Source organism: Penicillium riverlandense (assembly GCF_028828495.1).
Source record: "Penicillium riverlandense strain IBT 135883 chromosome Unknown utg000007l_segment0_segment0, whole genome shotgun sequence".
In the NCBI taxonomy this organism is placed as follows: Eukaryota; Fungi; Ascomycota; class Eurotiomycetes; order Eurotiales; family Aspergillaceae; genus Penicillium; species Penicillium riverlandense.
In genome coordinates this window covers 1,525,818-1,552,757 of record NW_026643198.1, presented here as the reverse complement: position 1 = coordinate 1,552,757, position 26,940 = coordinate 1,525,818, and the positions used below count along the sequence as shown (strand labels likewise).

Below are 26,940 nucleotides of genomic sequence, written 5' to 3'. Positions count from 1 at the left end.
ACAGATAGCCATTTGTCTAGATGGCTCCGGACATTCATCATTTTTTTGATTGTGTCTAATATAGCAGCTATTCGGTCATCACGTCGTCGCGGAGGCTCCCCACGGTGGGCATACGCGTATTATGCATCCACCCCCGCTCATGAGTCGTGGTGGGCAATCGAATTGGTTACCCAATCTGGAGATCTTAAGGCACGCAAAAGGATCGCGGGGCTTGCTCCCAGCGATACCCACGTGTACTATGCTCTAGTTCTCCAATGCGATCTTGACCTTCTTCTCCGGTGGAGGGATAACCTTATCCTCGGCAGCCCCCTTGAGGCTGGGGAGCTCGGTCACAGCCTGGTGGATAATCTGCAGCGCCTGCTGGATCTCTTCCTCGGTGATCACCAATGGAGGCGCCAGACGAATGATGTTCTGGTGGGTGGGCTTGGCCTGCAGATGAGAGTCAGCCACATGATACCAAGCATTCGGAATAAAATGTCACATACGAGCAAACCCTTCTCCTTCATCAGCATGCACAGATCCCAGGCGGAGTGGCCGTTGGTCTTGGACTCGTCAATGACGATGGCGTTGAGCAGGCCCTTGCCGCGCACGGTCTGAATCAGGGGGCTCTTGAGGTCCTCCAGACCCTTCCGGAAAACGTGGCCGAGCTGCTCCGCACGCTCGACCATCTTCTCCTCGCGAACGATCTCGAGGGCGCGGATGGCGACAGCGCAGCCCAGTGGGTTGCCGCCGTAGGTCGACCCGTGGGTGCCGGGCTCGACCGTGAGCATGACGTCCTTGCGGCCCAGCACACACGAGACGGGGTACATGCCGCCGGAGATGGCCTTGCCCAGCAGGACCAAATCGGGCTTGATTCCGCTCCACTCGTGGCACAGCAGCTTGCCCGTGCGGGCAATGCCGGTCTGGATCTCGTCGCAGATCAGGAGTGCATTGTACTTGTCGCACAGGGCGCGGGCCTCGCGCAGGTAGTCCTCGTCCGGCACGACGATGCCCGCCTCACCTTGGATGGGTTCGACCAAGAACGCGGCCAGGTTCGGCCCGGCCTTCTCAAAGGCTTCGCGCAGCGCGGCCTTGTCATTGTAGGTGATGGGCTTGTTGGTGCCCGGAATGTTGCACCCAATGCCGGGTAGATAGGGACCATAGTTCTCGCGCGACTCCGGATCGGAGGACATGGAGATGGCGGCAAACTAAATATGCAAGTAAACAATCAGCTCCATCCCTCGCAGAGGGGGTCTAGCATGCTTACCGTGCGACCGTGGAAGTTGTTCTCCGCACTCAGCACGACGGCCTTGTTCTCCGGGATGCCCTTGACCTTGTATCCCCACTTGCGGGCGATCTTGATGGCGGTCTCGACGGCCTCGGCGCCCGTGTTCATAGGCATGACCATGTCGAAGCCGAAAAACTTGGTGATAAACTCGGCGAAGCGGGGGAAGACGTCATTGTAGAACGCGCGCGAGCTCAAGGTGACACGCGAGGCCTGCTCGGTCAGGGCTGCAACTAGCTTAGGGTGACAGTGACCCTGGTTGACAGCGGAGTAGGCGGAGAGGAAGTCCAGGTAGTGGCGGCCCTCAGGGTCCCAGACGGAGGTACCCTGTGCACGGGCAAAGACGACCGGCAGCGGGTGGTAATTGTGAGCGGCATAGTCGTGCTCAGCTTGGATGGCCTCGTCGGTGGACGTGGCGTGGATGGCGAAGGTGGAAGTGCCGTTGGAAGCCATGACGCAGTGGATTGCGGGGAGTATAGGTAGGGATGGAGTGGAGATGGATGGAGATACGTAGTTAGATCGCAGGGATCAGTGGCTGTGTATCCTCGATAAAAGGGATCAAAAGGAAAACCTAGGAATTGGTTGCAGAGAAGAAGAACTGAAGAAGAATTGAAGGCAAAGAATGGCAACCAAGAAGGGATTTATTCTCGGGGCCACCACCTCAGCATCCCCTAAGCGCAGGTTTACCCTGCCGTCTTCCCTTAAGTGCAGGTTTACCCTGTCCTCCTCCACTCCTATCCTTCCCATTACTCTACAATTTCCTATTATTATTCGCACCCCGGCCCGGGACACGGCCGGTCCAGCGAACGAAAAGTGTGTGATCCTCGATTGATGTCATTCTGCATTCGGTAATCTGTGGTCGCCGTTGTCAAGAGAAGGCATGTCGTCCCCGCCGTCGAGGCGCCGCACGCCTCCCCCCCACACCTCCAACGTCTTCCTCTTCCTGCTCGCCTTTCGCCTTCTGAATGCGCTCGCCGTCCGGACTTTTTTCCAGCCAGATGAGTTCTTCCAGTCGCTCGAGCCCGCGTGGCAGATCGCGTTCGGAAAGGACCAAGGGGCCTGGATAACGTGGGTAAGCGCGTCACTGCAACGCAACCCCTCGGAGGGCGCAGTCTCTAATTTGTGTCGCGTCAACAGGAATGGCGACACCAACTACGATCCTCGCTCCATCCGCTCCTTTTTGCCGCCATCTACAAAGCCGCGGACCTGCTCGCGTCAGTCCTGGCGCTGGGCCCCGCACCGCGCGCTGAGCTCCTGATTGTCGCGCCCAAGACAGCGCAGGCCGTGATGTCGGCAATCGGTGATTTCTACACGTGGAAGCTGGCTCGGCGAGTTTACGGGACGGGCTCGCGTGAAGCTTGGACAACGGTACGTGATGCGATTGCGCATGGGGAAAAATTGGATATTAATTGTTGGTGGGCAGCTGGCGGTCACTGTCCTCAATCCATGGCAATGGTTCTGCTCCACTCGGACCCTGTCAAATTGTCTTGAAACAACGATGACGATTGTCGCGTTGAATTTATGGCCGTGGCAGTGGTCGGGCCCAGGTACCAGTGGTAGCCGTGATAATGAAAAGCAAAAGAGGGGCACGGACAAAGATCGGAGTCTTCTTCGAAGGTATAATTGTCTCTATGATCAGATCATATGGCCATTGTTGACCTTTTTTGGGAACAGTTTGCGCCAATGTCTGTCATTAGCTGCTCTCGCGTGTATACTCCGTCCGACCAACGTGTTGATCTGGGCAACTCTGGCCAGCGTCGCTTGGCTTCGGACCTCTTGGCTCCAACGCAAGATTCTGGTTCGCGAAGCTGCTGCTTGCGGGTTAGTTGATATCTTTCCGTTTGAGACCTTTCATCTCACAGGCATTGCTTCTTAGGTCGGCACTCTTGGTCGTATCAACATTGGTGGACCGTCTCTTCTACGGAGTCTGGACTTTTCCTCCGCTTCGGTTCCTCTACTTCAACCTTGCACAGTCTCTAGCAGTCTTCTATGGCCGGAATGACTGGCACTATTATATCTCGCAAGGCTATCCGCTCCTTCTCACCACAGCTCTGCCTTTTGCAATTGTTGGGCTCTATCGCGCCTTGATCGCCCGGGCCGGCGACCTCCAGACGACAATACGTGTTCAGCTGGCGGCAGCATGTGTTCTGATGCCGGCCGCTCTTTCCCTCATCTCACACAAGGAGGTGCGGTTCATCTACCCACTGCTGCCATCGCTGCACATTCTGGCTGCGCCGCCGCTGGTCCAATTCTTTTCACCGGCCATACGCTCACACTCCTCGCGTGCATACACCCCTCAAAGGCTCACTCTTATCTTCCTTTTGCTCGTGAATCTTGTGATTGCGGTGTACACAACTATGTTCCATATGTCAGGACCTCTCGACGTCCTCTCATACCTCCGTGGGCAGCACGAAGTTCATTCCCAGCAATTGAGTGGAAGAGAGACCACCGCAGAGTCTGGAATCACCGCTGGTTTCTTGATGCCTTGTCACAGCACTCCCTGGCGCTCACACTTGGTACACCCAACTATTCACGCTTGGGCATTATCATGCGAACCTCCAATCGACTTCAACGAGACCCAAAAGGCCGCCTATCGAGACGAGGCGGATCAGTTTTACGACAACCCAGATCAATTCTTGCGCCAGAATATGGCGGGCGGCCTACGCCACCTTCCCCGACGACCGAGCTATGACCCCGGTTCTCGCTCTCTCGGTCACTCGCAATCGCAGCATGAATGGCCCGACTACCTCATCTTCTTTGCCCAGCTCGAGCCTACGCTGCGTCCCCTCCTCCGTGGCTCCTCATACGCCGAGTGCTGGCGCACCTGGAATACACACTGGCACGACGACTGGCGCCGCCAAGGCGACATTGTAGTCTGGTGTCTCGACCCGGCCGAACAGGACGCCTGGCGCGCCGAGACCCATCGTCGTGTGCAGGAAAGCCGCGAGCGTCAGTTCGATCGCATTGTCGAGGCATTTGAGAAAGAGGCCCGACGTCAGCAAAAACGGGGCTGGAAGGCTCTTGTCTCGTCTTCTCCTTCATCCACATTAGCATCGTGGCGACGTTCGGTGCAGTCGCGCTTCTCTTCGCCCTCCTCAATTAGATGGCCATGGGGGAAACGATCCCGCCGCTCTGCCTTCTGGAAGAAGTTCCCTGGCTTTTCACGGAGTGCAGATTGGATTCCTTCTTGGCCTGAGTGGCTAGGCGGAAAATCTAAGGATAAGAAGAGTCCCCTTGATCGGGATCTGTGGTCATAACGGACCTTCTCTTATCTTCGCCCATCTGCTCTAATACTAGATTTGTCTTAATTCTTTGATCGGCCATTAGAGATCATCGGCCATTCAAGGCCCCTGTCATAATCCAATTTTTGTATAGAATGGTGTATAGAAATTGATACTTTATTAGCAAATAATGGCGGAACTGCACTGCTAGTCAGTGTACGAGGCAAGCACACCTAAGCGAGATATTTATATATACAGGCTCTTTACCACGCTCGTCCATGCGTTCATACAAGCGATGGAAAAATACCTCTACCGGGAGCCGTGATCTGCTGATACACGCCTGCTCCGTCGGAAGGCTGTCGCGATAGACCAGCCTCAGTTGTCTCAGATATTGCTTCCTCTTCCGAAAAGCCGATGGCTGATAACAGCCCTCCAGATTGCAAATCGCTTTATCTGCAAGCGGAAGATGAACGGAGACGGGAGAATGAGAGACGGGAGCAGGCCGGAAATGAGTGGAGACAGGAGAGAGAGCGCAACCGACAGACCAGCTGCGTGGAATTCATGAACCATTTGCCACAACCTCCTCTCCCGACCGGTGAGAGTCGAATCGCCGTCAAGTTCGACCACAGGGAAAATACCCCTTCCCATTGGAAAGTACTGCCCGACACGATTAGAACATTGGACTGACTGCCCAATGCAACTGTCAGAACTCTACAGGTCCGTCTACAGCTACTTCCTTCTGTGTGTTTTTAAGCCCTCTCTGCTAGGTTTTTGGTAAATTTCATCGAGATTAGCGGCGAAATTTAACATTGGCAAAATTATATATCTTGGGATAGAAACAAGACATTGTAGAAACGGGACCACAACCCCAACCACCTATTCCAACGAAAATACCATCTTCTCCTGATTATCACAAGACACAGTATCAACAGTCCACTTCCACAGATCTTCCTGCTTCGCCACATCATAGCTCGCCTCGCTAGACCTAATCTCCCTCAAGCCCTCATAGTACACACCACTAACCCCCTCAATGTCAGCCCCAACAGCCAACCTAGCCAGCGCGTCACCAGACTCCTGAGGAGTATGAATGTTTGGCGAAAGAAGCAACCGCAAAAGCGGGATGATGTTCGGCAAAACACGCAGCCAGATGAACTTCTCAACTCTGCTGGCTCGTCTTGCCAAGCCCGTCCCTGGCATAAGACCAGGATCCATCGCCGTAACCGTCCAATGTTTCCCGCTCTTCTCGTTGATAGCAGCAAAGCGTCTGTGCATGGCGTATGAGTAGAGGATATTAGCCAGCTTGGTGCTGGAGTATCTCTTGCGTCCGCTGTCTTTGGCTGAGAGGGGAGGCGGGTGCGCGGATTCCTCGGCGGAGGTATAATTCGCATCAGGCAGGCCGGATTTCTGAGCGGGATCGTGTGTTCCGCTGGATACGATCACGATGCGCGCGGTTTCGGCAAGATGGGGATGTAAGAGGGAGAAAAGAAGTGCATGCCCGATGTGGCTGATGGCAAAGGTTTTCTCGAACCCGTCTTCTGTGTACTCAACTTTCCCGGGGAACTGTAGGGCTGCGTTGAAGACGAATGACTGGATTGGCGGGAATTGGTTGGCCTTCCAGTCTTCGGCAAAGGCGCGGACCTGTGCTAGGGAGGAGAGATCTAGTCGTAGGAAACTGACATTTTCTTGGTTGAGGATCTTGTTAATTGATTTGGCAGAGGCATTGGGGTCTGAGCGGGACGCGATTATGACTTTGTGATCTGGATGCTTGCGAGCGATGGCTAAGGCGCAGTAGTAGCCTAGTCCTGCAGTGCCACCGGTGATGAGGACACTGCGCTGATATTTAGAAGGCATTGTGGAAATCATTGATAGAGAAGTGATCAATATAGGGGTGTGCATGGATCGAAGTATAGAAGGTTGATATGTGCAGATGTAGATTGTAGTTCGAGAATTTTTAGACGGATGGGATGGCAGGCTTTATACCCATGAGCTCGGGATTAATGTTAAATACGCTACGGCCAATTATCTGCTTGACGGACATCGGAATTAAGAGTTTGATAGACTCGAAGCACGTAAATCGAACGACGGTCCCGTTCGGGTTAGCGCTGAGTGAAGTGGCGGACAAGCCTGGACGGTCCCGTTCCGGTTAGCGCCAGGTTGAAGGTCATCAAAGCATCATCTCACCCTCATCATCAGCACACTGAAGCGAGAATGGATGCCGAGAGAAAGGGTTCTCTCATATCGGAGAAACTGCTCCATTACTGCCCTGCTTATCAAGTCTTAATCTGCACCACCTGCCGCTACGCAGTCCAGCCAGCGGCCATTCCTCGGCACTTGAAGGATATCCACCATATCCATAGCAACCAACGGCGCCCACTCATCGCATACGCTAAAACACTCAAACTGAAAAATCCTAAAGAAGTGAGGTCCATTCAGCCCGAGGAGTTCCCTCTGCCCTACCTGCCACTTGAGCAGGGATGGTGCTGCGAGGCACAAGGATGCGACTACCTTTGCGCATCTACCAAGCGAATGGAATCTCACTGGTCTGCTCAGCATGGCCGCAAGGGCTACCCAAGCGGTGACTGGAGTGCTGTTCCCTTGCAATCTTTCTTTCGAGGGAATATGCTACGATACTTCACCAACCCACATTCATCAACAAAGCTTGACGGTGATGTGGCTAAGATATCTGAGAAACAACATATCCGACGTATCCGAGAAAAGTACAACTTGGACCCAATCGATGCCGAAGTTCTGGACCATTACTTTTCCTCGTCTTACAAGAGCTTTGTGACAAATGAAACGACAGAGAGAATCTGGCGCGACGTTGTGCCAGATCTGGCATACAATAACCCATTCCTGTTGCGAGGCATCTTGGCCTGTACAGCATTACACATGACGTACCTAAATCGTCCACAGCGCCAGACATACACCCTTCGAGCATGTGCTCACCAAGATGCGGCACTTCCCCAATTTCGCTATGCAATCGACCACCCAGACAAAAACAACTGCGACGCAATCATGTCATTTGCGTACCTGTTGGTCATTCATTCCTTCGCGACGGATTCTGAAAGCACTACAAACTCACTTCTCATTGTGGACGATGCTCACGAAAACTCGGATAAAACAGAACTAATTCTCCCCCAATGGCTGCATTTCATCCGTGCTGGCTGTTCAATGCTCTGCGATGTCTGGGACCGAATAGAAAGTGGCCCGGCAAGCGCACTAGCTTCTGCATGGGAAGATCAGTTTGTTGTTGGAAATGATAATCTGCCTTATCTGGACTATTTTGTGTCTCTGGTCCCGGGTGACGGATCTTGGTCAGACGAAAGTACTGAGATTTATAAGACTGCTGCAAACGCACTGGCTGGGTCATTTGCTTACCTTGAGCGTGCAAAGAGCAAGGCTAATGTCAATATGTGGAACATCCTTGCTGTGTGGCCGATGCGTGTTGAGGTGGCATTTATTTCTTTGCTATCTGAGCGACATCCTGGGGCGCTTATTCTACTTGCATATTACTGCATGATATTGAAAGACGTGGAGGACTGTTGGTACTTCAAAGGCAGACCTGTGAAGCTGCTTGCGTCCATTGCAGATGTGCTGGATGTAAGATGGTATCCTTATATTCAGGAGCCAATTAACGTTGTTACTGGTTCCAAGATAGCCAGATAAAAAACGAACAAGTGGTTTCTATCTTTGATGACTATGACAAAAACGCGTGCCGTTAAATGACCAAAACGCATATGAATAAACCAATCGACCATTGTCTGCCCATTCCCCTTGGACGTCTTTCCAGAACGCCCTTATAGCCTTCTGACAATGAACACCAGGCCGAAGCAGCTTAGATAAGCCAATCATTTACCACCTTTCTTTTGAGAGGTCATAGGATATATACTGGACCTGCAAACCCCTACAACAGGATCTTTCTAGGCTTGCTGGTCAGATATGACCCACCGCACTTCACAAGTAATGTGCCACTTCCTAGGCATTTAGTTTGACTCAGCTGTGGTGCTGACTGGATCCTAAACAATGGCCGTCCTATTGTTGCAGAGAGAATGAGACTAATAGGGAAAGGTCACAGGGCAAAATTAAGGACTTCAAACCGCTTCATCCATTTACTCCAATTTTAGGTAGATTAAGGAGTTATTAGACGATACTATATTCCTAGGAGTATAACATGGCCTAGAAGATCGGTTATCCCAAACTAGTGGATAGAGAATTTGGCTGTTGCTAGACCGGAATGTATACAATGAATTGAACCGAAATGTTTCAACATTAAAGAAAATCGATATTTGACAATTGTAGGCAGGTGTCTAAAAAGCCTAAGATTGTTTATTCACCTCTTTAGTAAACGGGCAATGATCATAGATTTGAAAAACTAGTGTAAACAGCTATAGTACCGTAGGATGATAAGGGATTAACATGTCTGTTGAATAGACCCACCGCGCACTTCGCTATTAAGGTAAGAGGCGTGCCATAGGTCCAATAAGAGTCACATTGTTAATGCCAGTTTTTTGTTGATAGTAGAAATACGAGCGATGCAAAGGGGAAAATATTACATAGGGACGGAGCTAGCAGGTGCACTTTATTGGGGTATGCTCACTTAGGGCGTTCATCCCTATGCTCAGGGTGGGCTTAGTAAGCGAATCAGGGCAATAGTGAGCAGATAAGGGCGCTTAGCGCCGTGCTCAGTTCTACTCAGGGTGCAAGCAGTGAGCACTAAAAAGGACAGAGCAAGCCAAGACGTGCCAGGCATTACCGGTATATATGCAGCTGAGAGGTAGCGGTCAAGGAATACATCGCAGCCAAGAGGTCGCGGTATACTGTAGTACGTGACGGTACCGCTCACACACCTCAAAACCAGGAAGTGCCCCATCCCGAATGGCCCGCCCCGCATTCCCGATGCCTACCCCAGTTTTGCTATCAAAACATTGATGAGAACTCATTCTCGATCAACCACGAGTAAAATTCGGCGCAGTCTCCCGCAGTCTCCAATACCTGCTTCAGTGAGTCCCAGCTTCCAAATAGCACCCGCAAGCTAATCGTGTTGACGATGGTGACCCAGTCCGATGGTGGCAGCTTGCATATGCCTTGGCCGACGTAGCAGCGCGGATGCGTCCCGAACGCGATCTTTTTCAGGTCGGCGCAGGTCGCCGACTTCGCTCCTGTACCGTACGGAATGAGATCGCGTTGTAGGCACAGCATGGTGTTCGTGATCCACGTCTGGCCGCTCTCTGACATTTCAGACCGCACTTTGGTGAAAAGCGAACAATAGTGGAGGCCGTAGCCGATCGGATAGCCATTAGAACCGCATTGCTCCTGCTTCTCGAGGCAGTTTGAGTAGAATGTGCATGTGTTTGGCCGGGGATGTGAGCAACTTGTGTCGTTTCCGAGAGGGGGGGCCCAGCTGGCGAGTTCGTTCTGGGGACTGCCGTATATAGCCGCCTCGCAAAGTCCGAGTAGCGCGAGAGAATAAAAAACGAGGCTCCTCATATTGTTTAACGAGTTCGTAGACCGCACAGAGACTTGAGATGGTGTTGTAGTTGAGCCGGTGGGGGATGATGCTTAGAGCGAAGTGAAGACCTATTTATCACGCCGGGGTTCGTTCATGGAAGCAAGTCCGCTGACGACATCAATGGCCTCTTATATGTAACTCGACGCGATTTGGCCAATGTAAGACAGGGTGGCAAAATTAAGCCTTTCAGGTACATCCTGAAGAAGTAGAGATATGCAGCGTAGGGTTACAACATGGGGCCAGGGCATTTGTGAGCCCACATGGATCATTTGTGCGGACCCTGGAGAATCGATTTTGGTTATAATTGGTTCTTTCAAAGAATCCGGGTTGTGTCCACTAGGGGATCCCGAAATCATTCCTCTATGACGATCCAACATCCCATCGCACTAATATCTGTGCCCGACCCACGCCCCACACTAATGTCTTGGTGTTGATGCTTAGTATGATAATCCAAATTCCCGCACTAATTCCCGCACTAATGCAAATTTTGAAGCTATTCGATCTAATCTCTCATACATCGCTGGTTTCATCTATCCAAAAGGCTGCCGAAGGCCCTCTTTAGCCGATTGACTAGGTTCCATTTTAGGTAACTCATCCCCTATCCTGTCTAGTGTAGAGATCGGCAATGAAAATCCCGCTTTTTGCGCCCGCTTGATGATCGGTTCCCTTTCTGGCTGCGTATGGTCTTGGATTCGTCGACTTGCGTTGCCGACTTTGCGATTGAAATTTAGAAAAAATTGCGACATGCGACAGCTTCTCATCCTTTAATCCCAGAAAAAAACCTTCACTTATCCCAAACCCGACGTTCGAACTTCGCAACCGTGAGGCCTGTCATTAGAACCAAATCCCGGAGATTAGCAGTCTCAATCTCAGTAGCCTCCTTCAACCCATCAATAAAGATAATACCGTCTGGATTCATAATAGCAATAACGGGAGCCACAAGCGTAGACGGGTCCCAGTGCCTTTCTTGGTATCGCAATGGGTTGATCCGACAGACGCGCGTGTCCTTATCCATGGCAAATGGCAGGTCCGCCGGGGCCTTGCCATATTCCGGCTTCCAGTCGCGATAGCACTCCCATAGAAGCGTCACATGGTAAATCTTAGGGAATTCCCGGGCATTCATTCGCTCATGCACGCGCTGGAACTGGTAGTAGGAATGCCAGATTTCATCGAATCGCCAGCGTTCGCTACTCGCCAAGGTAACCCATCCTCGATATCGAAAGCAACATTGGCAACACAGGAATGGGGGATAGTCGACGTCAATACCGCCGACGACGGTCGTCAAATCGAAAGGAACTGGTCTAGTATCTCCACTCTTGAGAAATCTTGTATCGTCCTCGTAGCTGGAGACAATAAGGTCGTTGCAGCTCAGCTTATAAGTCTTGAAGTCTGGCTGTGATAGCGAGATCCCGAAGTATGCGGGGCTCCAGATGTTGTATATCGGGAACAAAGAACCACCTTTCCAGGAAGAACTTTGGTTTAATTGGAAACGCAACTTGGGCTCAGATGAGAATAACCACCAGTTGCTCGTGTTGATCAGCCAAGGCTCAGCGCGAGTGATTCGGAAGATATCTGAACATTTGGGAGTTGGCAGCTCCGGACAATCCTTATTATCATCACTAGACACGGGAAAAATTAGATTCGACGCCGGGGTCTGGTGATGTTCAGGGTTAGTCTCACTCCGGAGTGAGCGTGTCATGCAGAGGACTATTCATCATGTGTATGAACGACCAGAAAAAGATACAAGTTGAGACGTTAATTGAAAGCACACAGTGTGCATCTAATAAAAGTGAATATGCATAGGCAGATGAGCAGCTATATGTAAATGTGGCTTGATGGATTACTGCGTTGAGCGGTGGCGGATGCCTACAGCCGCTGCCCACAATGGCAATTTTTGGCGGCGCTAAGGCCTCATATGGCGTGGTCAGCCAATCAGACTATAAATTTCCCAAGCAAAACATTGACAGCTTCAAATTAGGAAGGCGGTTGGATTGTCCCAGTGTTGCTCCGCCTCGATGGGTTGAAGATGCTGGCAGGCATAATCGATCAGCGGGCCAAGCTAACGTAGAGGCATTACCAAAAGGGTGTGTGTGGATGGAAAGACCTCCTCGTAATTGTGGATTAGGCATCACTCCTCGTGACCACTCGTGGCAGGCTACCCCGGGAAATTCCTGACTCATTCCCTGGGTCAGGCGTACCGTGGTATCGGACGGTTAGTTCCCGTCCTGTCAACTATTAATAGTTCGCATATGCAATATGTTCCGCAACTTCTCACATGTACTATGTCTCCCATATCAGACTTGGGAACATACATTTTTGGCCTATTTGCCAGCTCCCCAGCCACCAATAACCCAGTCAGCGCTCCAGCGGCTCTTATGGATGAACCCCCTAGGCCGCGTTGTCGTACGGACACCGACAGTTCGGACACCCTCACCCTTCCAGATGGACGAAAACTCGGCTATGTACAGTATGGTTCGCTAACAGGGAGGCCTATCTTTTACGTACATGGCCTTCCAGGCTCTCGCCTACAGGCTGCCGGCTTTGATGAGCTAGGCCTGAAAGTAGGCGCCCGTGTCATTAGTGTGGACAGACCTGGTATAGGTTTGAGCTCACCACTTGCCGGTCGGACACTCCTTGATCATCCAAAGGACATAGAGCACCTTGCAAAGCACCTCAAGCTAGATAAGTATAGTGTTTTGGTACGAAGAGCGTATTACTCCTATGAACGTCTGAACCTTTTTGCTAACACTGCACTGCTGGAAAGGGAATATCAGGAGGTGGACCGTATGCACTTGCTTGCGCGGCGGCATTACCTCGCGAAAAACTGAAGTGTGTTTCAATAGTCTGCGGCCTAGGACCGCCTGACATCGGTATGAGTGGGGCAGACTGGGTACACAGACTTGGATTCCCTTATGGACTTCGCTATGCTCCCTTCAGTGTTGTCCGGTGGTTTTGGAGATACGAGGGGTCAGCACGCTTAGATCTGACTGACGAGAAGCGTCTTGAGCTTATGCTTCAGAAGCCAGTCGCTCATGAGAAGGACAATGACTTCATGAAGTCTGGCTGGCCCCGAGTAGCTTTGCAATCGTCTCGGGAAAGCTTCAAGCAGGGTTTTGAGGGGGTGTGGCAGGATGGCAGGTTGGCGTGTATGAATTTCGGTTTTCGAGTAGAGGACATTCGTCCTGAGCTACCTGTGCAGCTGTGGTATGGGAAGCTCGATACTTTCGTTCCACCCAATCATGGTGTGCAGATAGCCGCACGGTTGGGTGGTCGAGCAAATCTCAGATTGGTGGATGAGACCCACGCAAGCATTGTGGTGAACAGGATGGAAGAGATATTGGAGGAGTTGGTCAAGAGCACGTGAGGCATAGATCAAGCCTGTACTATATACTGTACTTTTAGTTTTAAGAGAATCCCATCTCAGTCAAGTTTAGCATTTGAGCTAGTGAAGGAAAATGATAGATAAACTTTAAATATACTCTGAAAGCGACTAGGAGCTCGTATCAAGCTACCTTTGACTGGTACACTGCTTGCCAGATACCCGAGGACGACGCTATCAACCAATGTTCATAGCAGCAAGAGTTGCTACGCAACGACGCTTTACTAAGTGATCTTTGCGGTGTTTATATATGTTCCTATCCATTTTTATCATGTCGCTTTTCTGTTTGGCCCGCTTTAATACGCTATTAAATTGCATATGTCCAACTCGCTAGATTGGGACCAGGAAACTTATGCCAGCAGCTTCGTAGCCGCCTTCATCCTTTCCTGAATAATCGTGCTCCATCTCTGAAAGACGCCAATAAGTCAGCACGATAGAACCGATAACTAAAAGCTCAGATGAAAAACCAACCTTGGCGTTTTCCAAGTTGCCAGCTTCGAGGCTCTCCACAAGTCCGGGGTAGGTGGTGCCCGAATAGCCAGTCCAGATACCGGGGGCGAAAACAACGTGCTTGAACCAGTTACGGCCGTCAAGGCCAGGTTGGTACAGGAACGCGCGCTCAAGACCCTTGTACTTGTCATTTGCGGCGCGGATCTGGAAGAGAAGATGGACCTTCTTCCACCATTTATACCATGGAACGTGCTCGCCGAGCCTCTCGACGAGATCGGCAGTGTACTCGTCAAATTGCCGGGCGTACTCGTGGAAATTGAGAATAGCAAACTCTAGATCTGCAAAGTCGAAGTGTGAACCCTCGGGCAGGTTGTCCGCCGCCGGCTCGATTTGGTGCAGGTAGGTTTCTAACCCCTTGGCGTAATCAGTGGCGCTGAAGGCGATCAACGGTGACTCGACAAGCCGTGCTGCTATTAATGCCCACAGCTTGGTGCACGCAATATGGTAGCTCCAGTCGTGATCACCGAATTTCTCCATACAGGTAAAACTGTCGTAGTTAGAATGATAGTGATAGACGGGGTCAGTCGCTGCGCGAATAAATGCAAAGTCTAGACTGGCGACACCTGCAAAGTCTTGAAATGCGGTGAAGTCACTTCCACTACCCATGGTTCCAATCTCTCCATCCCAAACATCGCGCACCGTCTGGCCGGGGACAGTTTGGTTTGGCGACTGCACTAGGCTAGTGACCTCGTAGATAACCTTGTTTAGGAGAGGCGCGGCGCTAGGATGAAATTCAGTGCCCGCCGCAGCCACATCAACATTTAAGTACGCGATGTTGGCCTTGGAGAGCCAGGGCAGATTATCTTCAACCCACTCGGTCGAGCCAAGAAGACCGTACTCTTCGCCATCCCAGCTAGCGAAGACAATAGTGCGCAGTGGCTTCCATCCGGTCTTCAAAGCTTCACCGAAGCTGCGCACAACCTCGTTGAGTGCTGCAGATCCACTATTAGGGTCGGCTGCACCTCCAGCAATCCATGCATCACGATGATTGCCAAGAATGATCACCTCGTCAGGGATATGTCCTTTGATGACACCAATGACATTCCACACTGGAGTCGTCACGTACTCCTGCTGGTTGTCTAGGTTGATGACCACATCTTCCGGAGAAGGGCCAATGTTGTACTCCACACCCTTATAGCCCAGACCGCCGCCTTGCCAGTCCTTGTTAAAGTCCTCCGCCTTGGGCCCATAGCCATTTAGGGCTTTTAGCAAAGGCAAGGCCTCTTTATAGGACACGGGAAGGGAAGGAATGGACGGAATTGAGTTTTGTGGATCTTGTCGCTCGCACCCAGGTTTGGATGCATACCCGGGTGTAGTTGGGTCACCGGGAAGAGTATCTATGATGTAGAAGTCAGTGATCCACATTCATGAGTCGGTGCATGAATACATACTTATGAACTGTGTGCTGCCCCTCTGGATGGCACTAGGGTTCCGTGCAGGTCCGTTAGGGTAGGTTTCGTAACCATTCTCCTCGGTGATCTCGCCGTCCTCTTGCGGATCACTATAGATGATCACGCCAACCATGCCGAGCTCCTGTGCTCTTTTCACCTTCAGACCACGCAAGATGGCACCGTATTTGACAATCGCAATCTTGCCTTCTAATGGGATACCGGCGTTCACCAGATCCTCAAAGTCCTTGTACGTGCCAAAGTTGGCATACACGAACCGAGCGGTCACGTTGCCAGTAGCTGAATACCCATGGAAAACGGGCACACGATCTGGCAAGTTAGAAGTAGGATCTTCCTCGAGCACATCTTCTTCCAAGGTAGCCTCGAAGGTCACCTCGGTGTTACCGCCTGACTTCTTCAACAGAGCCAGACGATTATCTAGTGGATAGTTCAGGTAGATGTCATAGGTCGCGAGAGTCGTATCTTCCACGCCAAATTCCTTCCATTTCTCCAATGTCCACAGCGCTTGGCTGAGATTCTTGCCGGGCTAGGTGGGGTCCAGCCGTATAGTAAGAGCTCCACTCGCGAACCTTAGCGGCGGACGGAGTGTTCAGGAGGATCTGCTGTAGTTGATCATAGGGGAGTCCGTTGCCTTCTGGCCAGGATGCATGGGGTAGCGGGTGCGCCCAGGGGAGATAAGACCAAATCGAGGGGATCAGGAAGAGGATCACTGCGATAGGGAGCAGTGTACTGAGCAGACGGAGCGCAGGGTGTTGGTATCGACACCGTTGCCGTGCGACATGGACCTCTAGCAGAGGCGTTGTCTCAGAATACTGCCTAGTTTTCTCCATCATCTTCGTAGGAGTCGATAGAGACGAAAGAAAAGAGAAGCGATTGCTCTTCTCCGCGTTGTAGATCATTAACTAACTTAGTTAACTCGCGTTATCGGCTGACCAACCGTGGCCGAGGGATCCATTAGACCTATGGGCTCGCTCTGGTAGGCAATTGTATAGTTAATTTCCTATGTGGATATATGATCCAAAAGTATCTACAATTGCAGTCGAAAACAAATTGTGGACTCACGAATTGTTTCCCCAGCTTGAAGTGGCTAATGTAGCTTTTCTCTCAGCAACATCTAACTGCTCTCTCTCTTAACGTTCTTCAACATATTGACAGCAAGTTCATAAGCCTCATCTCTGGCCTGGACGAGGGCATCGCCCGTAAGCTTCTTGTCAAACCCATGGCCGCACCCCTTCATTCTCCGAATAATTACGTCCCTACCATCAGCGTGACCTTCGCTCTTTGCTCTCTCGGCCAACTCCTCTGACTCGAGCGCCGATGCGTCCATCTCCGCTGTCACGAACAGCATGTTGGATGGAAAATTGGACGTATCCGCAAATGCGGGGGAAATTCTCGGATCGCGAGGATCCATCCCTCTTATGTAGGACTCCCGAAAGATCCTAGTCCAGAATTGGGAGCGCGCCTTTCCGCCCGACAATGGGGCTTTCCTTAGGCTCGGATCCTGAAAGAGGTCTGTCGCGGGATAGAATGCGATCAGAGATTGGAATGTTCCGCGGGGGAATATCGTTGCGGCGGCGGCAAGCGCGAGGGTTCCACCTGATGAAAACCCCGATACGGAGACCTGCGAGGCCTGGTACTCATTCGGGCGGTCAAGCACGTATTTCATAGTATCCTCGAGATCATTGAGAGGTGCGGGGAATGGATGCTCGGGAGCTAGACGATAGTTGACATCAAGCACCACATAGCCGGCGGCGTTGGCAACCAGCCGGCAGAAATGGTCATCAAGGCCGTGTAAAGGAAGCGCGAGGCCAGAACCATATAGATTGACCAAAACTGGGGCAGGTGTCGTACTTTCAGCGCCGTCCGCGCATGGCTTGTAGACATGGACTGTGATAGTACGGTGCTTTTCACGCGATGGGATTCTGAGCACAGAGTCAGGTCTGGGCTTTGGCGACGAGGTAAGGAGCCTAATGATGAGGCGCATAAAAGACACGAGGGCTTTCAGCTGCAGATACCGGACGAAGGATAAGAAGCCAGCCATTTTGAAGATCTTGAGGCAGCGGATTGTATGGAGCAGCGGAAAAGTAAATGAACCCGTAGCGACAAGAGTCAAGTGTTTAGAAGGTAACCTAATCCAGATTAGCGCGTTTGGAGATACGCGATCCATTGCTAGATATACTGTCCCATCCTAGGAAGAACGACGGGCAAGTGTAGAAAATAAGGAAGATGTTATTATCTATCAATCAAACTTAGTGAGAAGAACAGATGATTTTCCATTTCCAAACGCTAAGTACAACCCAAGAGAACATTTACAGAAGAAAGAAATCAGACAAGAAAGAAGATAGAGACAAAATGAAAACGAAGAGTGAAAGAACAGGCTCAAAGAAGGGGTACTCGACAATAATAATGCACCCAGATCGACATGCACAGCATATATCTGATCCATCCATCTATATCGACATCATCCATGCATGACCCAATCCCGAACATGAACATCATCAATGATCTATCGAAGTCCCATAAGAAAGGAAAAGATGGAAAAAACAAGACGTGGATCAAAATCAGCCGTATCGTGCACTGAGACTAGCAAAAGCGTCCGGGCTATGCCGACCGTTCTGCAACCCGTTGATGTCCACACTCGGCTTGGTCATGTGGATTCGAGGGAATGCCGGGTTCCCCGGTGGGCCGCCAGCAGCAGAGGGGGGAGGATTCATTCCCATTCCCATTCCCATTGGCGGGGCAGTACCTGGTGCGCCCGTGCCGGCTGCCATGCCGATACCGAGACCCGAGGATTGAGGGAAAGGACTGACGCCTGCTTGTGCGGCGAGACCGGACCCTGCGGGCGCGGCTCCGTTGGTCGCTCCGTTAAAGGGGTTACGCGATGCCATGAAGGACCCGCTGGTTGGTTGAGGGGAGGGCATAAATGAGCCGGGCTGAGTTTGCGGGGTGGAATTGAGGGAGTTTGTCAGTGGTGGCACGGGGCTGCTGCCATTCAAGCCATTCGCGGGCTGCTGTTGAGTCGGGGGTTGTTCGGGAATAGGAGGGATGTTCAATTGGGAGGGGGCGAGGTTGTATAGAGACAAAATGCTGTTTTTGTCCATGCGGCCGGTGCCTTGCGGGACCAGTTGCTGTGGCTGCTGGGGTTGGAATTGTGATTGGAACTGGGGTGGGAATTGGTTTGGGTAGGAACCAGCGCTCTGTGGGGTAGCTGGTGCTGTTGCCGATTGGAAGGGATTGTAGGAACCCTGGGCAATACTCTGTGCTTGTTGTTGTTGCTGCTGCGGCTGAGATTGGGATGAGGGCCCCGGTCCAAAAGGCGAAGTGCCGAATGGTGAGGTCGAAGACATCACTGGCATCGTGTTTGCGTGACGAGGCGGGGGAAATGGGAGAGTAGGCACTGATGTTGACGTAGCCGATTGAGGCTGCGACTGTGGCTGCGACTGCGACTGCTGGATCGAAGAGTTTTGCGGGGCAGCATTGAAGAACGGGTTGGTCTGCTGTGACAAGGGACTCGGATAGGGCTGGTTGGACGTGCTAGCTTGCGGCTGGGGCGCTGTTTGGAAGAAAGGGTTGAAGGAGTTATCCACTGGCTGCGGAGAGGAGGCGTAGGGATTCTGATGAGAGAATGTCGAGGTCACCGGAGGAGTGAAAGGCTGCTGGTACATAGCCTGCGGCATGGATCCGCTGTTGTTCGGATATCCACCAGTCGAGTGCGGGAACAACGGCCGGGACACCTGCAGATTCTGGAAAGATGACTCCAACGGCTGCGCAGATTGGGGCTGCGGAGTTGGCCGATCGAATGGGTTGTACGACGCCGACTGGGGCTGGCTTGGAGGCTGGCTCTGGGTTTGGCTCGCCCCTGCCCGTTCGAAGGGGTTGGTGGATGTGTCCAACTTGGGAGGAGGCACCGGACGTGCAGATGCAGTGGATGCAGTGTTTGTGATCGAAGCCGGAGTCCTTGCACCTGACGCCGGATTACTTCCCTCGCCCAGTCTCACCAGAGTCTCAACCGCCCGGTCCAAGTCCTCATTGAGCCCTCGAAGAACCGTTTCATTCCGCTTATCATTGTTGAACCCCATCTCGCGCAGAGTGGCCATTTTGGACTCGAACGACGCAGTGGTCACATCGGCGACAGGCGCCCCAAGGCCCTGCGTTGGTCTTTGGGGGAACGCGGGTGGGTTGTAGTCAATGTCTGACTTGCCCTTCTTGCGACGCAGATTGGAGGTCGAGGATGCCGAGCGCAGACCAAAGCCAAAAAACTTGCCGGTCTTCGGTGGTAACGGAGGAGGCGAGCCTTCGGGAGATGGAGGATCGTCCATTGGATCCGGGAGCGGCTTGACGAAACTCGCACCTTCACGGCTCGGAGGTCTAGGCTTTCCGTTCGCCAATGTTCGATGCTGGTATTTCTGTCGGATGAACCGTTCCATGCACGCGTCGGCCTCGTCAACGTCTGCTGGAATAGATGGCTTAACGTTCCTCGGGTTATAGATCTTGTTCGCGAGTATATTGCCGTTGGATTTCATATTCTAGGTAGGGGACACACACAATCCCGTCAGCTCCGGTATTTCCAGATGCAATGCACAAGGACCCTACTCACGTCGACTTGCTCCGACGTCCACGTATCCATAGTCAGCGACTTGACCTTGGAGATGTGCGTGCCCAGCTTGCGGTGCAGCGCGGCGCAGCGCATGCAGAGGAAGATGCCCATCTGTCGGCGAACGGTCAGTCTGCGGGGAATAATTCGAATGCTAGCCACCGATGATCACATACGTTCCAGCTCGCCCATCCTGGAAAACGATGTTAGTCTCGGGGGATCCGTTGCGTTCGGGGTACGGTCTGGGACACACCTGGGGTCGCAGCACCGCAGTCGGCACAACGGTCATTGCCAGGGACCACGCGGAGCAGTTCCGCGAGGGCCTTCTCATTGCGCTGCTGCTGGCGCTTGCTGATGCCCGTCCGCATGATGTCGAGCGGGGCGGAGTGAGAGCTCAGGGCAGGATAGGGGAAGGTGAAGGAGGAAGAGTTCGTTCCGGCTATCCGGGGCGGAGAAATGCAGAGGGGCAAAAGGAGTCCAGTTGGTCGATCGGTTGCAGAACCTGACGGGCAAGAATGTGTCGATCAGGGATGATAATCATGGATTTTACAATGATGGCATAAAGATCATGGAGAAATAGTCGCAAGGAGGAAGAATGATAGCATTGTATTATGGGATTCCTGGTCTACATAGGTCCCCGTCTCTTTCCAGAACGCCCCTGGAAACCGCGCGTCATCAGGAGATTCTCCCGCTGAATAATCTCCGAGATTCTACACAATTGCATGTCCGGGCAGCAGGTGACTCGCATCCACCACTGCGCTGAGCAGCACCGAGGCACCGCCCAGAGCCGTCGAGGAGCCTTAAGATGCCCAGAGGTTCCTTCTAGTACGCCAATATGACCTGCCATCCTATGACGGAGAGGAATTGGAGGTTGATTATGCGTTCGTAATTTTCATGATTTAGTGTGAAGAAGAAAAGAGAATGGAGAATCACACCCGAGAAGAAAATTAACGAGTGATGTCACGTGAAAGTGGTCACGTGGCGGTCGGTCCATTTCTTCCCACTTTTCCTTTTTTTTCTCCTTTGCTTTCATCCATCAACTCAACACAACAACAAGACAATCATGCTCGGCCTCAGTGTGCGATTGATCCATCCGGTGATGTTTTAAGGATGCCATTCACACTCGAGTCCCGAGACAGACCATAGACACACCCACACAGCCCGCGTGGTGCCCTTCTCCGTGGCACCCGACGCTTTGCTATTTTATCGTTATCGTTCGTGGGAGATCGAAACCAAACAGTTTTTAGCAGAGCTGCGTCTACTCCACCCTGGTGCTTGCTTTCAGTAGAGCAGCAGGACTTTTTTACGACGGACATTTCAGGAAGAATTTCAATGCCACTTCTCTTTTTTTCGCACCTCTTCCTATTATTGGGACCGCTGTAGCCATCTCCCTCTGCTCTTCCGTCCTGTAGTAGCCGTCAATTGAACCTATAATGTTGTTGGTATCTTCTGCAGCCGGCCAGACCCCTACACGGAGTGATTCTACCTTGTAGATGAACCGGATGAGGGTCTCCTTAGTTTATTCAAGGGTGATTCGCAAGCTACCTAGTATCATCCTAGGCGTACTTTTGTGCCATCGACCTAAGATAACAACAGCAGTCGATGTATGAATCCCGTGGATCTTGTCGCCGACTATCCGATGATGTGATGGGGTCCCTGGATGACACCAATAATATATATTCGAACCCTCGGGCCAGCCCAACCCACGCCACACACGCGGCGCAGCCAGGGATCACCAAGTATAGTTATGCGATGGCAACAATGATTATTAACTATGGCAACTATCTTTCCTATCTTGTTCTCAATTACTCAGATTCCCGACCTAGAACCCTCCATGAGTCAGCGCCACATCGGAGTTCCGGTGGGCCCATTGTCGGCCGGGTGTGCCAGTGAGCGTGTTCCTGTTGGTAAGACCGACCCGCTGCCCGGTGGGACTCTTGTCAGTTCTGGCGATGCCCTCGGAGAATGAACCAGCGGCAATTAGCGGGAAAGAGGTGTCTCTGGGCTGCGCTTTATGCCGCGAAGGCAGGAGATATAAAGAAAATAGAGCGACGGTGCATGGAGGAAGGCCGATCAAACCATTTAGTCCACCAGAGCTGTGTAGATATAGTTAACCGAGGCCCGCTACCAGTGGTTGTAGGAATTGATGGGCAGGGCTGGTCGGTACAAGTACTGCGCCTGCCCTCCCCGGGTTCTTCCCTCTTCCATCCCATTCACACTCTCTTGTATTCTCTTCTTTCCCACCCACACTCCCTCCTACCGTCACAATGGCTTCCGCTGCCCGCTCTGCTTCTCGTCTCCTTCGCTCGGCTCCGGCCTCCTTCCGTCCCGCGGCTCGCAGTGCCCGCTTCGCCCTTCCCGCGCAGGGTGTCCGTGTCGCGGCCCGTCGTGGATATGCCTCCGAGGCCGGCTCGGACAAGTCTTCTGGTGGCTCCGGCGCCATCTGGGGTATCGGTCTGGCGGCCGCTGGTGGTGCCGGTCTGTACTTCTACCTGAACGGTGAATCCACGCCCAAGGGTCCCTTTGTCCCTACCAAGGAGGACTACCAGAAGGTGTACGACGAGGTCGCCAAGCTTCTGTCCGCTGAGACCGACTATGATGACGGCAGCTATGGCCCGGTAAGCAACGACGGTCTTCGCAGCAGACAGAGTGAGGGGCTAACACTTTGGTGTCCAAACAGGTTCTCGTCCGCCTCGCCTGGCACGCCAGCGGCACCTATGACAAGGAGACCGGCACCGGTGGCAGCAACGGCGCCACCATGCGATTCGCTCCCGAGTCGGACCACGGCGCCAATGCCGGTCTGAAGATCGCCCGCGATTTCCTCGAGCCCGTCAAGGCCAAGTTCCCGTGGATCACCTACTCGGACCTGTGGACTCTGGCCGGTGCCTGCGCCATCCAGGAGCTGGGTGGTCCCCAAATCCCCTGGAGACCCGGCCGTGAGGACAAGGACGTGGCCGCCTGCACGCCGGACGGCCGTCTGCCCGACGCCGCTCAGGGCCAGCGCCACATCCGCGACATCTTCTCGCGTATGGGCTTCGACGACCGCGAGATGGTCGCTCTGATCGGAGCGCACGCCCTGGGCCGCGCCCACAAGGACCGGTCCGGCTTCGATGGTCCCTGGCAATTCAGCCCCACGTCCTTCAGCAATGAGTTCTTCCGTCTCCTCGTTGAGGAGAAGTGGAACAAGAAGAAGTGGGACGGCCCCGTTCAGTTCACCGACAAGTCGACTTCCACCCTGATGATGCTGCCCGCCGACCTGGCGCTGGTCAACGACCGCGGTTTCAAGAAGCACGTCGAGCGTTATGCTAAGGACAACGATGCCTTCTTCAAGGAGTTCTCCGACGTCTTTGTCAAGCTGCTCGAGCTAGGCGTGCCGTTCAAGACCGAGGACCGCTTTGTCTTCAAGACTTCCGAGTAGAGGGTGGGTGGGTTGAGCGCTGTTTGACTGTTTTTAGATATCCTGAAGATTCCTGTCTGTTCGGCAGAGACTGTTAGATTGTTAGATGGACCGTTAGATGTTAGAATGTATAAATTCCTTGTTTGTCCGTGCTCCTCTACAATGCCGTGTCAAGGGTGGTGGTGGTGGTCGTTGTTGTGAAGTGTAAGAGTGGCGTCTCCCGCCCGCCATTACTTTCTCGGGTTTCTTTTCACTCCGCACCTCCCAACAAACCCCCGCCCTCCCTATTTAAGTACCCCAGGAATTCATTCGCTTGGATCCCTGGCCGGGCGGTTGGGCCTCTGCGCTAGTCCAGTGCTACATCTGCACTAACCCCGTTGAACACCACCACCACCTGGCGACACCTTCAAGAATGCCCAAATCAGCCTCCACCGACGCCGACTACTATGCGATCCTAAACCTGCCCTTCACGGGCTCCTCAGGCCCCATCCTCTCCAAACAGCAGATCAAGCTTGCTTACCACAAAGCCCTGCTCGCGCATCACCCCGACAAAGCAAGCACGGTCGCCTTCGCCGACGAACCTGCACTTCAAGGATCGATTCCCCATCACGCACCAGGACAAGGAAAGGCACAACTGCGAACCTACACGATCGACGAGATTACCACCGCCTACAAAACCCTCTCAGATCCCTTCCTGCGCGCAGACTATGATCGCGCGCTACGCTTAGACCGGGCGAAAGTCGCGGAGCGGGAGAAGACGGGCGATGTGTTTCACACGGGCCTGGAGATTGTGGACCTAGAGGATCTGGCGTGCGATGAAGATGGTACAGACGCGACAATGTGTTGGTATCGTGGCTGTCGGTGCGGCGATGAGAGGGGGTTCCTGGTTACGGAGGCTGATCTCGAGAGAGAGGCTGAGCATGGTGAGATCGTGCTCGGGTGTCGTGGGTGTAGTCTTTGGCTGAAGGTTCTTTTTGCGGTTGAGGATGGGTGAAAGGTTTGCATGCTTGACGAATGTCTTCTTCAGTCTGTCTCTATGGATAGGCTTTTGCTCGATCTGATATCGCCTGGTTTCGTCCTGTCCGACTGGTGCGGTTCCCACTCGCAGGTTACGCTGGTTTGTTCCGGGCATTCGGTGCGCTAGGGTGAGGAAACTTCGCTGGCACAGTCAACCTTGCGCCGCTTTCTCTGGACTTTTGCGGGACCGGACCAGGCGAGTGATGCTTAGGGCATGCATTCGAGTGCTCCTCGGGACAGAAGTTCCGTCTCAAATGTCTTCGCCCACGCTATGCTTCTTCTTACACTGGATATCATTCACGGGGAGTTGCAAGTGTTCAAGTTCAAGGGCTCGTCCTTACTGCTCAGTCAACCAGCAGGCTAACGGTCTCAATGGTCTCATCCATAAGCCCATTCGGATCCTGGTGAATCTTCATATGGAATGAATAGACATATGTGTTATGATAATCATGAACTCCAATGGTTTCGCTTGTTCTGGCCATTTCCAGTATACACTTGAGTATCCAGTGGCTGAGATCAAGATATATATATATGTATCGAGCAAGAATAAATACTTGAAGACATGCCGAAAGACAAAAAAGAAAGAGTATTCATTCTATGAGAGAATACATAAATCCACCCTGACGGGGTTATGGTTGATTTGGATAGTGGTTGCTGCAGTCGAGAGGTGGATGACATACACCGCGACAGACCCAACAACAACCGCCATTTCCCCTTCGTCATCTCTTCTCACCTTCGTCACCTTCACCTCTCTCTCCCTCTCCACCCACCATGCCTCCCATCGAAATTACATCGTCAGAGCAATTCAACTCTCTGCTCACGTCCTCCCGGTTCGTTGTCGCCGACTGTAAGTACTGTGCTCGTGCCCCGCGCCGAATCATCGACCCCGCGGCCATCGCTCTCCCACCAACTTGACCCGACCTCGAAGCTGACTTCTCGGATATCCAGTCTATGCCGACTGGTGCGGGCCATGTAAAGCAATCGCTCCGGTGTACGACTCGCTGTCCACGCAGCTCTCGCGCCCCAACCACATCACATTCACCAAGATCAACGGGGATCAGCAGCAAGCGCTCGCCCAGGCGTATTTTGTGTCAGCGTATGTACATCTACAAACATGACAAGAAACTCTCGGCGCTAATCATTACACCTATTCAGATATCCTACCTTCATCGTGTTCGAAAATGGTCGCAAAACCCAGACAGTTCAGGGCGCCGACCCTCGAAAATTGAACGAGGTCATCCAGAAGCTTGCGTCCGAAGCAACCAAGTCGGACAGCGCGTCGGGACAAGCTGGTGAGGCAAGCGGATCGGGCGGCACCTGGCTGGGTGCTGCTGTGCCCAGGGGATATAGCGACATCACCGACCAGGTCGATCAGAAGGGACTGGAGCTTCTGAACCGGGACAGCCAACACGCACTACCAAAAACGCTCTTCGAAGCCTCGAAGCCGTCCGCCCTGGCAGGCAAGGGCAAGGCCGGTGAAAAGGACTGGGTCGAGAGCGACACCGACGAGCAGCTGATGCTCTACATCCCGTTCCAGTCGACGCTGAAGGTGCACACTCTTCATGTGACCTCATGCCCTCCCTCCGCCGACGACGCCGAAGACCCCGACGAAGTGCCAATGCGACCCAGGACCGTCTCACTCTACACGAACCGCTCGCATGTGCTTGGATTCGACGAGGCGGAGGATACGGTTGCCGTGCAGACAATTGAAATCAAGCCCGAGGACTGGGACTCCAAGACGGGGACGGCGAAGCTGGATCTGCGGTTTGTCAAGTTCCAGAGCGTGACCACGCTGGTCATGTTCTTTGTCGATGGCGACGGAGACAGCGACAAGCTGCGCGTGGACCGCATTCGCATCATTGGCGAGGCGGGCGAGAAGCGCGCGATGGGCAAGCTGGAGAAGATTGGCGACGAGCCTGGCGAGTAACTTCTCCAAGACGCTAAAGATTTCACCGACACGAGCCAGTTCAATGACCCAGCGAGCATATCCTACTACAACAATAAAGAAAGCCAAGAACACATTGATTGAATCGAATTGAAGTGCATTGTACGCTAGAAGTAAAATATAAGACAAGAGCAGTGCTCGAGTCAGGGTATGTCCGATCCCAAACCAAATGGTCTCATCCTTGAACGATCAGAAAGACCAATAAAGTAAGAACCGGTGTGCAATTCCGTTCGTCTGTGACGCAACTGACACCTGGTTTAACATCACTGAAGAGATGTCCAGGCAACACGGGTGAAATAGTAGTTGCGCCGCCGCACGAAGAAGAAAAGAAAAAGAAACAACCGAGTTTTGCGGCGGGCGAGTTTTATGGTGGGCGAACCGGAAGATGGTTGTTCCAGTGGTTACGTCAGCAGACCCAGCAACATTGAACATTTTTTTTTCTTCGCTTGTTTTTCTTCTTTTTTTGCTAAAACAATTTATGGCTGATGATGAGCTCAATGGATTTCATATGATAGGAAGAGACTGACTCCTTCTGGGAGCGTGATCTCACTTTAACCATATCCTGAGGCCTGCTTGTTTTGGTGTCTTTGTTAGAATCCGGTGAATATCAATCGATCGGTAGGGACAGTTGAAGCTGTTCTCCAAGGGATCAAGTAAAGTCTTCTGGAGCAGAGTATGCGAAAGAAGATTCAGAG

General features: G+C 52.6%; 13 protein-coding genes across 13 annotated transcripts; 6 read left to right on the top strand and 7 right to left on the bottom strand.

Moving 5' to 3' along the window:
* Nucleotides 1-243: 243 nt before the first annotated feature.
* On the bottom strand, nt 244-1,717 carry car2 (ornithine-oxo-acid transaminase; the record flags this gene model as incomplete). The annotated part of the gene is made up of 3 exons (XM_057199607.1): nt 244-429; nt 486-1,187; nt 1,247-1,717. 3 exons carry the CDS (start codon nt 1,715-1,717, stop codon nt 244-246), a joined length of 1,359 nt encoding a protein of 452 aa, XP_057050308.1.
* A 169-nt stretch (nt 1,718-1,886) lies between these two features.
* gpi10 (putative glycosylphosphatidylinositol-alpha 1,2 mannosyltransferase) lies at nt 1,887-4,521 on the top strand (the record flags this gene model as incomplete). The annotated part of the gene is made up of 6 exons (XM_057199606.1): nt 1,887-2,077; nt 2,138-2,336; nt 2,402-2,632; nt 2,688-2,881; nt 2,939-3,085; nt 3,141-4,521. 6 exons carry the CDS (start codon nt 1,887-1,889, stop codon nt 4,519-4,521), a joined length of 2,343 nt encoding a protein of 780 aa, XP_057050307.1.
* Nucleotides 4,522-5,361: 840 nt separating this feature from the next.
* Nucleotides 5,362-6,336, bottom strand: N7474_008195 (uncharacterized protein; the record flags this gene model as incomplete). Its single annotated transcript, XM_057199605.1, has 1 exon — nt 5,362-6,336. One exon carries the CDS (start codon nt 6,334-6,336, stop codon nt 5,362-5,364), a length of 975 nt encoding a protein of 324 aa, XP_057050306.1.
* A 357-nt stretch (nt 6,337-6,693) lies between these two features.
* On the top strand, nt 6,694-8,151 carry N7474_008194 (uncharacterized protein; the record flags this gene model as incomplete). The annotated part of the gene is made up of 1 exon (XM_057199604.1): nt 6,694-8,151. One exon carries the CDS (start codon nt 6,694-6,696, stop codon nt 8,149-8,151), a length of 1,458 nt encoding a protein of 485 aa, XP_057050305.1.
* A 1,251-nt stretch (nt 8,152-9,402) lies between these two features.
* N7474_008193 (uncharacterized protein) lies at nt 9,403-9,972 on the bottom strand (the record flags this gene model as incomplete). Its single annotated transcript, XM_057199603.1, has 1 exon — nt 9,403-9,972. The coding sequence occupies one exon, from the start codon at nt 9,970-9,972 to the stop codon at nt 9,403-9,405; it is 570 nt and encodes a 189-aa protein (XP_057050304.1).
* An 806-nt stretch (nt 9,973-10,778) lies between these two features.
* N7474_008192 (uncharacterized protein) lies at nt 10,779-11,712 on the bottom strand (the record flags this gene model as incomplete). The annotated part of the gene is made up of 2 exons (XM_057199602.1): nt 10,779-11,613; nt 11,675-11,712. 2 exons carry the CDS (start codon nt 11,710-11,712, stop codon nt 10,779-10,781), a joined length of 873 nt encoding a protein of 290 aa, XP_057050303.1.
* Nucleotides 11,713-12,243: 531 nt separating this feature from the next.
* Nucleotides 12,244-13,358, top strand: N7474_008191 (alpha/beta hydrolase; the record flags this gene model as incomplete). The annotated part of the gene is made up of 2 exons (XM_057199601.1): nt 12,244-12,778; nt 12,838-13,358. 2 exons carry the CDS (start codon nt 12,244-12,246, stop codon nt 13,356-13,358), a joined length of 1,056 nt encoding a protein of 351 aa, XP_057050302.1.
* Nucleotides 13,359-13,703: 345 nt separating this feature from the next.
* Nucleotides 13,704-16,125, bottom strand: N7474_008190 (M28 family metallopeptidase; the record flags this gene model as incomplete). Its single annotated transcript, XM_057199600.1, has 3 exons — nt 13,704-15,220; nt 15,275-15,818; nt 15,862-16,125. The coding sequence occupies 3 exons, from the start codon at nt 16,123-16,125 to the stop codon at nt 13,704-13,706; spliced, it is 2,325 nt and encodes a 774-aa protein (XP_057050301.1).
* A 281-nt stretch (nt 16,126-16,406) lies between these two features.
* On the bottom strand, nt 16,407-17,333 carry N7474_008189 (putative carboxylesterase; the record flags this gene model as incomplete). Its single annotated transcript, XM_057199599.1, has 1 exon — nt 16,407-17,333. One exon carries the CDS (start codon nt 17,331-17,333, stop codon nt 16,407-16,409), a length of 927 nt encoding a protein of 308 aa, XP_057050300.1.
* Nucleotides 17,334-17,853: 520 nt separating this feature from the next.
* Nucleotides 17,854-20,254, bottom strand: N7474_008188 (uncharacterized protein; the record flags this gene model as incomplete). The annotated part of the gene is made up of 4 exons (XM_057199598.1): nt 17,854-19,818; nt 19,890-20,000; nt 20,063-20,079; nt 20,140-20,254. 4 exons carry the CDS (start codon nt 20,252-20,254, stop codon nt 17,854-17,856), a joined length of 2,208 nt encoding a protein of 735 aa, XP_057050299.1.
* Nucleotides 20,255-22,153: 1,899 nt separating this feature from the next.
* Nucleotides 22,154-23,304, top strand: N7474_008187 (peroxidase; the record flags this gene model as incomplete). Its single annotated transcript, XM_057199597.1, has 2 exons — nt 22,154-22,504; nt 22,567-23,304. The coding sequence occupies 2 exons, from the start codon at nt 22,154-22,156 to the stop codon at nt 23,302-23,304; spliced, it is 1,089 nt and encodes a 362-aa protein (XP_057050298.1).
* A 391-nt stretch (nt 23,305-23,695) lies between these two features.
* On the top strand, nt 23,696-24,277 carry N7474_008186 (uncharacterized protein; the record flags this gene model as incomplete). Its single annotated transcript, XM_057199596.1, has 1 exon — nt 23,696-24,277. One exon carries the CDS (start codon nt 23,696-23,698, stop codon nt 24,275-24,277), a length of 582 nt encoding a protein of 193 aa, XP_057050297.1.
* Nucleotides 24,278-25,071: 794 nt separating this feature from the next.
* On the top strand, nt 25,072-26,227 carry N7474_008185 (thioredoxin-like protein 1; the record flags this gene model as incomplete). The annotated part of the gene is made up of 3 exons (XM_057199595.1): nt 25,072-25,147; nt 25,249-25,396; nt 25,456-26,227. 3 exons carry the CDS (start codon nt 25,072-25,074, stop codon nt 26,225-26,227), a joined length of 996 nt encoding a protein of 331 aa, XP_057050296.1.
* Between the last annotated feature and the right edge of the window lie 713 nt (nt 26,228-26,940).